The sequence below is a fragment of the Gigantopelta aegis genome, chromosome 12 (assembly GCF_016097555.1).
Source record: "Gigantopelta aegis isolate Gae_Host chromosome 12, Gae_host_genome, whole genome shotgun sequence".
Lineage (NCBI taxonomy): Eukaryota > Metazoa > Mollusca > Gastropoda > Neomphalida > Peltospiridae > Gigantopelta > Gigantopelta aegis.
In genome coordinates, this window is record NC_054710.1 from 44,947,582 (window position 1) to 44,960,156 (window position 12,575).

The 12,575-nt window shown below is 39.8% G+C and overlaps 1 protein-coding gene across 1 annotated transcript in view; it reads left to right on the top strand.

Annotated features, from left to right (window-relative positions):
- Positions 1 to 12,147, top strand: part of LOC121386702 (pregnancy-specific beta-1-glycoprotein 8-like) — a 32,550-nt gene extending 20,403 nt beyond the window's left edge. Inside the window, exons 5-7 of the mRNA XM_041517696.1 lie at positions 356 to 616; positions 4,987 to 5,092; positions 10,909 to 12,147. Of these exons, the coding sequence (XP_041373630.1) occupies positions 356 to 616; positions 4,987 to 5,092; positions 10,909 to 11,002 (461 nt within the window). The 3' untranslated portion in view covers positions 11,003 to 12,147. The remainder of the gene's footprint in view (positions 1 to 355; positions 617 to 4,986; positions 5,093 to 10,908) is intronic.
- The last annotated feature ends 428 nt before the right edge of the window (positions 12,148 to 12,575 follow it).

Genomic DNA, 12,575 nt, shown 5'->3' on the forward strand with positions numbered 1-12,575 from the left:
TGCCATAATGTAAAACAGAAAATTATTCTGCCATAATTGTACACAACTTTTGTCACATCATGAGCTGCCACTAAAAATGTTGTATTATGAGCTGCCTGTGATAGAAAAAAAATGATTATTTTACCGAATGAGTTCAAAATGCATGTTATTAATTAGCATGCAGAGCAATGAGAGGATTTTTTAATGACCATCCAAGTATACCATTATGAATATTCTTTTCTTACATTTAATAAAAATGTTCCATGATTATGTATATTTAATAATGTAATCAATTCAACTTGCAGAATTTGTAGTAACATTTTAGCTATTACAGTGACAGTTTGCATACATTGTAAGCTAATTTTCATTTTGTCAGATGGCCCAGATCCAAGTAGTATTACCTTCAGTTCTACTATAAATGCCAATGGAGGAAGATATCTAGCGGTGGACTGCGCTGTTGACTGTAACCCGCCATGTGATTACGCCTGGACGCTGGGTGATAATAAAATCACAACCAGTCCTCTGTTAACACTGAGAGCCATCAACTGGGATCTGGACGGGAATGTCTACACTTGTACAGTGACCAACTCAGCTATACCTGAATCTATAAGTAAAGACTTTACACTGAGGCTGTATAGTAAGTATTTTAATAAATACTTGTTAGAAATTGTGACAACACTGCTCTGTTCCCCAAAGGTAAATGGCACTTGTATTTAAACACCACTGCTTAGTGTTCATTATTAGAGCATTTATTGGATAATTGAAATCGGACATTAGTTCATAGCATTTTTCATGGGCTCGCTGATATTCGATCCTGAGCAAAACGAAGAGAAACAGTGTTTTATTTTTTAAATAATTATTTTACTATTATTATTACTGCAAAAATTAAACTTGAAACATGCTAAAATATAACAGTAATACAAAATCTTTTAAAAATTAAAAAACAAATGGGCAGCCTCTATTATAAACTAGCGAGAAAAAATAGGCAGAGTTACATCCCCTAACCGCTCTCCAGTTCTGGCGCGTTCCGCTAACAGCAAGCATGGCCCATGACTACAGTTGTTTGTGAATCTTCAGCTTAGATGTATGCATACTAGGCCCTGGCATCATAAATGCCCCCAACTATGCTTTAAAACTAAAGAATAATACAGGTAAAACTTAAGTTGGTGAAATTGCGTTTTGTTATAATTGACCATGTGTTAAAGCTGCAGTCCCTTGAATATTTCTATTATTTAAGCATTTAGAACGGATAATCTAATTACGTTGGTGCATATAAGACGCCGCACTTCTTACAGGTTTGACTACGCTGGCTTATCCAAGTAAAAAACAAACCCAGTATTTCGAAAGTGGGACACTTTTGACGGGCTCACACCGATCTCTGTTTTCATTGGTGTATCGCAAGCGTGGAATTCCTCAATAAGAGATCACGCGAGATTTCGCTATTTTGGAACGTGATTAATGGCGTCAACGCCAAAGAGAAGTGTCAACAAAATGATTAATGGCATTGTCGGTGAAAAAAACCCGCAAATAACGTAGCGATTTTATATGAACTATTGCCTGTGTGAGCCTAGGACAAGATTACAGTCGTTGTAGGCAGCATTGCAAAATTACCGTTCCTTGATAAATGAATTAAATATTACTATACAAATTACTACTAGTAATAGTATCAACATTAAACAGGGTTGTTTTAAGTTAGGCATGTGGGAGCGGTGATGTGGAAAATGGTACTCAGCGATTTATTTATTGTATTAGGTTTTTGTTTTTCGTAGTTTTTGGGGTTGTTTTGTTTTTGCTACACAACATGATTTTATCAATATTATCGCAACTGGGGGCCGTAGCTAGGATTTTGTTTTCTTTTGGTATGTGTGTGTGTGTGGGGGGGGTGGGGGGGTGGGGGTGGATTGGGCAGATATATAGTTGGACTGAATGAGCATGGAAGGCGCAATACACTAGGGAGTCCGAGGGCATCTTCTTCCCCCCCCCCCCCCCCCCCCGAGAATTTTAAAATCTCGAGGATCAGAAATACAATTTTGCATACTTAAAACGTCAGTATCAATTACCAGTAAATTGTCATGTTATTTGTATTTAAAGATAACATATTTTGTATTTGTTTTGTTTTGCGAGGCAGCTTGACAGAAGCGATGTTCCAAGTTTCGGGCTGGATCGGCGACTCCATTTCCGATAGTTTTCTCATCTTGGATTCGCGTTCCGAGTCCACCGCAACAACAACCTTTGGACACGCCGTCGGGCTGGATGGAGGCATCGAAACCACCACATGGCCCATTTTTCCATCGGTGCTTTGCCGCCCCGCCCCCTCCCCCCTTGCCGTTCCTGACGTAGGCTTCATCGTAGATTGTGGGGGACGCCAAAGCAGAAGGAACGCCCCCCCCCCCCCCCCAGCGGTTTAGCCACCGACTTTGGTACCCCCTGAGTCACCCCTGCCGACTTGGACTTTTTCTGTAAAGCAGAAGGGACCACCCGGTTTGATCCCCCTTGTGAGGCTCTGGTACATCTTCTCCTCCTACTGGATGACCGCCGCTGTCCACTGTCGCCGTAGTACATGGTTACAATGGTCAAGTACATTGATCAAAGCCTTTGGGGGGGGGGGGGGGGAGAAAGCTGTTCGTCCGTCAAAACCAAATGCATCGCTCGAGATCTCTAGTAGGGCCTCATTTTTCTTTGAATTATGGACAACATAATTCAATTATTTTTACAAAATATCAATAATAAGTGGGATATGGTGGTTATGTAGGTGGTTAAATAAAGTACTTTTAGGGACAAATCAAATGTATATCTTTTCAGATAATACTTGTTGGGTCATTAATTAGGTCACCATCCGTGACTGAGCGCCTTTAAATATTTCCAATCACCTAACCTTTGAACATCGTCATCATAGTATTGGTATTGAATGTCATTCAAATATGCAAACCAGAACTATACAGCTATAAACTACTACTCTTTTCTAGACTTTACTTTGTTTTAAATTGATACTATCTCGTATACTCCGGAGCCTGGCTCGTACGCACCACTAATCCTACCATGACGACTGGACTATATCCAAGTCTGATACTCTCTCTTTCAGACGCATCCGGCTTCTCAAGATCTGTATTGCAGACAGCTCTACACCTTCCATATCTAATAACTGTCATTCTTGATGGGGTGCAACCCATCTTGTTTCTTCAAGCTGTGCACCTTAATGGCCTTAACGAGGTCACGCACGTGGACATATATACTGAACAAAAAAAGAAACTTCCGATTTGTACATATAGTATTTGTTGTGTTAAAGAATTCATTGTGTAATGAAATTATATAGGTAGTATTAGCCTTGTGCTGTATTATCAGGATTCATGAATTTTCTCGATTATTTTTGCACTGTTAATTGACGACAACGTGAAATTCAATTTGCACGTGCATGCATGGTTCGACATGTCCCGTGTAGTATTCGGTCAATTTGTTTTACTTGTCTTACTGACATTGTTGTCAAGTGAACGAAAACGCTTCAAAATTTTAAAAAAATTAACATTTTTTACATTGTAGCATTTTTAGTATGCCAAGAATACCCAATAATTTACGCGAACGGGCGATTGGCATGCTTAATGCTGGCATGTCGACAGAAGACGTTGCAAGGCATGTTGGGAGTTCTAGTCGAGCGATACGAAATCTTCGCGCAAGATTTCGAACGACAGGAAGCACCAACGACTTGCCACGTCGTGGACGTCCGCGTGTTACTACGCGTGGTCAAGACCGCTATATTATGAACACGCATTTGCGCAATCGATTGCAAACTGCCACTGCTACTGGCACTGCTGCTAACACACCTGGGCTTCATAATAACCGAATCAGTGGGTAACCTGTCTGCGGGAGAACGGTTTACATGCACGACGTCCTTACGTCGGATGCGTTTTAACGCAACGTCATCGTCTAAATCGTCTTAATTGGGCACGTGTACACACTCGTTGGATACGGCGACGCTGGAATACCGTTCTTTTTTCGGATGAATCCAGATTTCCTTTACAACGTGGTGATGGCAGAGTGCGCGTCTACCGTAGGAGAAATGAACGCTATGCTGACTGTTGTGTTCTTGAACGAGATCGTTTCGGGGGTGGGAGTTGTGTCATGGTCTGGGCAGCCATTGCCCATGGTTATCGTTCACCACTAGTCGTCATTGATGGCAATTTAAATGCTCAACGTTACCGCGATGACATTCTCGCTCATCACATCATTCCTCTGTTCCATAACAACGCCAACATCTCGATTTTTCAGCATGATAATGCCACCTCTCATACAGCTAGAAACACTGTAAATTTTCTTAGGACAAATAACATTGATTTCATTGATGACTGGCTCGCTAAAAGTCCTATCTCAACCCCATCGCGCATGTCTGGGATAGTCTGGACAGACGATTGAGGCGTCGTCATAACCCACCCGCTAACGCCAACGAACTTCGTCAAGCGCTCATTCAGGAATGGAACAATATTCCACAGGCAGAAATCAACACTTTAGTCAGTTCTATGCGCCTGCGATGCACTGCAGTGGTCAATTCAAGAGGTGGTCATACCCGTTATTAAGTGGGTTTTTTTTCTAAAACTCCTACCACACTTGGTCAAAATTTCTCCCAGTTTCTGTTAACCTATGGCCATGATTTTTGCACCAAACGATGCATCATGGAACACTCTTTAAACGCATATATAACAATTATTCCCCCGGTTTGTTTTCATCAAGTTATGTTCAAGCAAAGTTAGCGGAAGTTTCTTGTTTTGTTCAGTATAGGTTAAACCTTCGTTCAACATTTTATATCAAAATTACTTTTAATTGATAGTGTTGTATATTTTTAGATTGTTAGGGAATTATTATTACACAAATAGTAAATCAGCAAAATGCACTCGTGGTAGCAGTCACGACCTTGTCAAAAGATCTCTGATCTGTGAAGACAGTGGTGGTTTAGTTGGAATCGTTGTAGTAGCGGATGTTATTGCTGTGTTAATTGAACGTGTTGTATATTTTTAGGTCGTCCAGAGCTCATGCATTCCTTAAGTACAAGTGCTATATTGGGAATTGTTATATGTGTTACACTGGCTCTTGCTATTCCTTCTGTGTGGATAACTTACAAGAGGTAATTAAATCGTGTGTGTGTGTGTGTGTGTGTGTGTGTGTGTGTAGCCCAGATGGCTACCAAAATAAATATATATAATTAATGTGTGTGTGTAGCCCAAATGGCTACAAAAATAAAAATGAAGCCAAATCTTGTATGCTTGATCACAAACAATAATTGTTCTGTTTCAACCTAGGGTATATACGAAAATGTATATTTTATTAATAGGCAGATGTTTCATGTTACATGACAAACAATAAGTGTGAGAGTACTACAAAATATGTTACATGACAAACAATAAGTGTGAGAGTACTACACAATATGTCATTTAATATAAGATATCACTTGGTAAATGTGTGTACCTACAAAAATGGAAATTGGTATCATGTTTCTTTTTATATAACTCGTTAAACTCTAGTTATTCATATTTGTGTCTATGAACTTAATCATCATTATCTGATGTATCATCATCATCAACAATTGTACTCAAAGAATGTTCACACAAATCGCCAGCCACGCAAAAGTAAGCCTCCGTACACAGTAGATTATTTGCTTAACACTGACAGCGATATATCCTTTTTCTAGATGATTTCTGACATTTGCATGATGTTGGCGTTCCATTGTTCGATGTAGTTGAGAGATTTTCATTTGTCTGTCGCTTTTGAGAGAAACGTCTGTATCGGGTGTCATCAGCAGTGTTCCCAGATGGTTTAACTCATGCATGGTGCAAACTATCTTCTCACATGACTTGACATCATTCAGAGACAAGTGAAGTTGTATATCTTTAGCGCAGCGAAGGCTTTCTTTCTACCAATGCTAGATGAGACACTAGTGCTGACACAGTCTGAGAGTGCACAGAAACTAGGAAGGGAAATGGAAATGGCGTCAGACATATGGTGAAGGACCACACAGATACTGAGGGAGGAAACCCGCTGTAGCCACTTCTTGGGCTATTCTTTCTGATTAGCAGCAAAGAATATTTTATATGCACCATCCCACAGACAGGATAACACATACCACGGCCTTTGATATACTAGTCGTGGTGCACTGGCTGAGACGAGAAATAGCCCAATGGGCCCACCGACGAGGATCGATCCTAGACCGACCGTGCATCGAGCGAGCGCTGTACCACTGAGCTACGTCTCGCCCCGAAACTAGGGAGGTATGCAAACAATTGTGGACTGAACTTTTCAGTGGCATGATACATTGGTATGTAACACAACTTGTCGTTTATACCTGTGCAGAACCATAGCTCAGGACAGTTAAGGTGTATGAATATGCAGATAACACGGCAGCATCTGTGTCAGAAGATTGTATTACTAATTTTGTGTACTCTGTAAAGGCATGGAGTGCATAAAAGATCAACTTTTATCATTTCGACAATAGTCATGCTATCCACGATGTAGACTGCTGAAATTGGCCTTTCGGTTAGGAGTAAGCTTATAAGAACTTCAACTTCCTTCTCCAGTTCAGGAAGCAAAACACTCTTCTTAAATTTTCTAAGAATACAAAAATGTATCGCACAGATGAGAGTTCATAATGTTAATACTTCTTTTAAATGTATAGCTCTGGGTTTTTTTTCCCAGCAATGACAAGTCGTCCAAAAAGCTCCTGTCAGCACTGATGGTTTGAACGTTCCCAACTTGCCGTAACCAGTTTGTTTGGTGAAATATTTGCAAATGTTTTCAGTTTGTACTGTGACAAAGTGCCCCAAACGCTTTTGTGTCAGTGTTCAGCTTCTCTTTTATTTAGTTCACTGTGTGATCTCTACCAATACTTTTAGCACAAACAAGAGTGTATCAAATCAGTCTGTACAACAATTCTGTTTGCAATGTTAACGAGTGGAAGACATTCATCGCTGTCTGGAATTACAAATGGGTTTGTCATTAGTTCTCATGTAAAGACAGACAGAAGCGTTTGTACATCTATTTCATCCCTCCAAAGATGCTGCGTCTCTAATTCATTGTGTGTACCATCTTGTTATGTGTGGCATCGTGGCAGTTGTTATAGGTGCCCTCTTATAACTAATGAGAAACCATCTCTCCAAGGCTTATGTGTTTTTTTTATATCATTCCAATTATTCCACCATGCTTCTTTGAATCAAGGTTAACATGTTGCTCCAGAGCCATATCCCGGCTGACTGAATGGTTGGCATGAACGGCTGAGAGAGTGGATCCCTTTCATAAATTTGGAAATGTGTGTGGGGACGTTGGTTCATGTCTGTGAAATATATTGGTAGCCATTTTGCATAATTAGGTCTGTCATTAGAATAGAAATATGGCACCATCTGAGCAGTAGTAGACAAGTGCACGAATGAGCCCAAGTAAAATCTGTACCAATCTATATCAATGCACGGGTTGCAAAATGAACTAATGCTATTTTGAGCTGGTTTCAGATTTATATGATGTAAACAGTGTCTCTAACACATCCATGTCTTTGGTCAAATCCATGAAGTTGGCATGCAATTTTTGACTCCTTACAAACCTGTTTCTTCATATCTTGATTTTATTGCTGATACTTTTTTCGTGTGGCATTTAGTTTGTTTTCATTTTCTCCATTGTGTGTGACCCACTCTGAAAATGACGGCTATATAACCGTAAATAAAATGTGTTGAGTGCGTCGTTAAATAAAACATTTCCTTCCTGCTATAGTGGGTATATCATTGTTTCCATTATCAGTTTGTGGTCCCTGACATATCGATTGTTTTTGAGTATAAAGATGCTTTACTGCTGTCATATTTGTTTAAGGCAGTGTGGAAGTCACCTATTATAACAACTGTGCTTTTGAATTCTTCTTCCTAACGTCACTTGTTACCTTAGTTTTCATGTCAACGATCTGTTTGCCCCATTGGTTTTGTCATTGCCTGTACTTAATTCATGACTGTGTACACAATACTTATTGTAGTAAAGTTATGGAATAATATTGCAAAATGGGATACTACCATGCCACTTTGCATGCAGTTAGGCCATAATGTGTAAATTATAAAATTGATATAGGACCAACCTGGCAGTGACCCCTGTTGGCTAGGTGACGTCATAATTCAAAATGGCCACCAATAAACTATTTCTCACTCTGTATCACATTTAAAAGTGTAAGGTATACAATATTAGCTCCATTGACACATTTCAGACAATATTATAACTATTTATATGTTGCTAATATATATACTCTTCAAAAAAAGAAACGCAAAAGGGTACAAATGGGTTATAACTCCGATTTTATGTTTCCTACCGGTTCATGCTTTGTGAATATAAGGTCATTGCATGTCCCAAACACATTCCCACGGTTACATTCGATAAAACGCAGCTACTGTACAATAAAGTTCCAAAATGTGAATATTCGCAAAAACGCAGCCACGTGCAAACCATGTCACCACTGCACGTGCGTTGTCTGCACGTGCAACATGAACACCGACAGTATAAAAGTGCAGGGTGTTCGCTTGCCTGGCCTCTGTATCTGGCCGACAGTTGACAATCCAGGACATGCCAAGTCTCAGTGAACCGCAGAGAAACAATGCCATCGGCCGACTAGACGCAGGCGAATCCAGAACGGCCGTTGCCAGGGCATTCCATGTGTCCCCAAGCACCATCTCCAGACTGTGGGACCGTTACCAGCAACATGGATCAACACGTGACCTCCCTAGATCCGGTCGACCACGGGTCACTACCCCCGGGCAGGACCGCTACATCCGGGTACGCCACCTTCGGGAACGATTGACTACTGCCACCTCCACAGCCGCAGCAATACCAGGTTTGCGCAGGATATCCGACCAGACCGTACGGAACCGCCTACGTGAGGTAGGAATTCGTGCCAGACGTCCAGTTCGAGGTGTCATCTTAACACCACAACAGCGTCGACTCCGACTGCAGTGGTGCCAGATTCATCGACAATGGCCTCAACTGCGATGGAGACGGGTGTGGTTCAGTGACGAGTCCCGATTTCTGCTCCGACGTCATGATGGAAGATGTCGCGTGTATAGGCGTCGTGGTGAACGTTATGCGGCAAACTGCGTGCAGGAAGTGGACAGATTCGGCGGGGGTAGTGTCATGGTGTGGGCAGCCATCTCACACACTGGCAGAACTGACCTGGTCCACGTGCAGGGCAACCTGAATGCACAGGGCTACATTGACCAGATCCTCCGGCCACACATCGTTCCAGTTATGGCCAACGCCAACGCAGTGTTCCAACATGACAACGCCAGGCCTCACACAGCACGTCTCACAACGGCTTTCCTACAGAACAACAACATTAATGTCCTTCCTTGGCCATCGATATCACCGGATTTGAACCCAATTGAGCATCTATGGGACGAGTTGGACCGACGCCTCCGACAGCGACAACCACAGCCCCAGACCCTGCCCGAGCTGGCAGCAGCCTTGCAGGCCGAGTGGGCCACCATCCCCCGGGACGTCATCCGTACTCTGGTTGCTTCAATGGGCAGGCGGTGCCAGGCAGTTGTCAATACACGCGGAGGCCACACCCGGTATTGACTCCAGATGACCTTGACCTTGGTGGTGTGTCCTATCACTTACTCACAATGGACTAGAGTGAATTGCGAACAATCCTGCAACATTTGGTAATTATCGGACTCACCATTCAATAATTAAATCAATTCTCCAAATGTTACGACAATGTGTTTTGCGTTTCTTCTTTTGAAGAGTATATTAATGATTTTTTGTTTTCAAACTTGAATATGCTGACAGTGCTCGAGATTAAATATTTTTGGCAGTATCCTAGTTGGATACTAACATTTCAAAATCTGGTATCCCACCTGAGAATTTAGCATCCTACTTAAATGAAATTCATAAATAACATCGTAACAAACTTGCACGACACTGTTACTTAACTTCACCAGTAAATGACGACTTTAATTTTTTCAGCGAAAATTAAAACGCAGGATTAAACAAAAATCAACAACATTTATATGGTATCCCGGTGGGATACTGGGTTATTGAAGTCTGGTATCCAAAATTAAAATCGGGATACCGTTAATCTCGAACACTGGCTGAACAAAACAACAACAAAATAACACATCTAATCACAAATGACTTATTTATAATAGCCCAATGGCAAACGCCTAAATATCATTGGAATTATGTGTGAAACTTGACACAAATCTTTTATTGCTTAGTGGTGTCAATTTAAAAATAGATATTAGCCGCGTTCACACTAAGTCGGAGTGGCACGTTCACACACGTTTTTACTTTAGATTAATAATAGTATGCAAATTTGCATAGTCTCTAGGTAATGTGTTGCAGTGGGTGGGTCATTTGCTTACAAGCCAACGAGACCTGTATACCGGAGGGTAACGTTTTCAACGATTTAGTTAAAATGCGTGACGTCAAACTAATTTGTGCTTATCGTGATAACGTCACATTACCGATGGTGGTGACTTTAGTACTGTGATTTACTAAATATTTAATTAAAATGTTATTTAAGAAGTGTTATTAGATAAATAAAATTCGCAACTCGTGTTTCTTAATATGTAAAATATAAACTTCGTTTAGTCAATAGATATTTCTCTCGGCAGAGCCTCGACAAATACCGAATTAAAATAGATTCTGTTGAAATTTTCCATATAAAAAAAAAACTCATAACTGATCCTCTATATACAGTGAAACATCTCAAAACCGGACACTCAGTGAACCGGAATTCCCTCAGAACCACACGTTTTTTCGCGGCCCCATTTAAAATATCTGTACAGAAGAGAACCTCTCTAAACCGGATACCTCTTAAAACTAGACTTTATATATATATATATATATATATATATATATATATATATATATATATAATATATATATGTATGTATATATGTATTTATTTTATTTTTACAGGAAAATACAAAAGAAAGAAAACGAAGATAGACAGAAGATATTCACCGCTCAAGAAACCCAGACTGAAACTACCTTCGACTTCGACAACTACTGACCGATTATGACAGACAAAATGGCGCTAACACTACAACTCCACAGTGTTTATTGTTTCGTTTAAAAGTATATCACAAAACAAGCTTAAGATAGGGGTTAAACAAAAATTAATAATAACATAATAATAATAATAATAATAATAATAAAAACAAAACAAAACAAAACAAAACAAAACAAAACAAAACAAAACAAAACAAAACAAAACAAAGCAAAACAAAATAAAATAAAAACTTGTCTAAGTTATATTTTAAAAGTTGCTTATAGATTACCAACTATATTGATTAAATCTCATGTCTAATATTGGGAGAAGGCAGGATGGCTGCGAACTCTATTAAGAAATGAGTTATGAAATCTCATGTCTAATATGGGGAGAAGGCAGGATGGCTGCGAACTCTATTAAGAAATGAGTTATGAAATTTTACATAATTATATTTAGTTGGCAATAATAATATAAAAAATTATAATAATATAAAATAACATTTACCAATTAATAATTAGTAATTAGTAATAACAAAAATTGCTTAAATCCTGGAGGAAAGGTATTCAAAGGAGTGAGCCTTGCGCCCAATCTGGTGTACGTTCAAACACACAGGTGAGCGCTGCGGGGGGTGGGGGTGGGGTGGGGGTCTCCTACCAAGCACCCTATCGGCCGAGACTGCCTACGCCCTAACACTCCCTATCTCCCCATAATACGGCGTCCCACCCTGCCCCGCCCGTCCCCAGGTTATCCATAGAGCATTTGTGGGTTCTACAGTTAATTATAATCTTGAATGTTAATGAATGAAGGAAGGTGATAGGGTAGGGATGATGGGATGGGGGAAATGGTTATGATGATGTTGGTGAAAAGTCGGCCATCAGTCGTCCGTAGCTGGAGAGAGAAACGTATATTGAAGATGCTGGTCTATTTGTTGTAGAAGTTGTTGCAGTCCTTTTTTCTTTTTTTCCCTCAAGCATTCGTGAGCATTACATCTGTACAATGCGTCACACATACGGATAACCACTTAAGGTCATTGCTATATAAAAGCCCTCTCCTTTTTTAATGTTGGTTTGGCTGGTTTAATTATTGGCTGATTCGATACAAATTGGTACTATTAAAACATGACACACACACACACACACACATATATATATATATATATATATATATATATATATATATATATATATATATATATATATATATATATAAAATAATAATAATAATAATAAAATAATACATATAGGACTACTAGTTAAGAATAAAACGCCAATAGGCAAATATACGCGCGGCAGTAATACGTCCTAATACTAAGGGACTCAACAGGAGGACGCTGCCAGATGCCCCCCCCCCCCCCCCCCCCCCCCGCCCTATAGCCCAGCGAGTCGAACATTCACACTCTTTCATACATTACTAACTGAATTAATTGGTTACCTACAGTATTTAACTTATTTAGATACGAACTTTAGTTGTTTTGGACAAAGTCGATAAAAGCTTTATTGACGATACCAATAGATCTTTTAGGATGATTATATATTTTTATTGGGTTAAATTTAATGTTTATTTTGGTAATGATTTCTTACGCACTTTATCATAT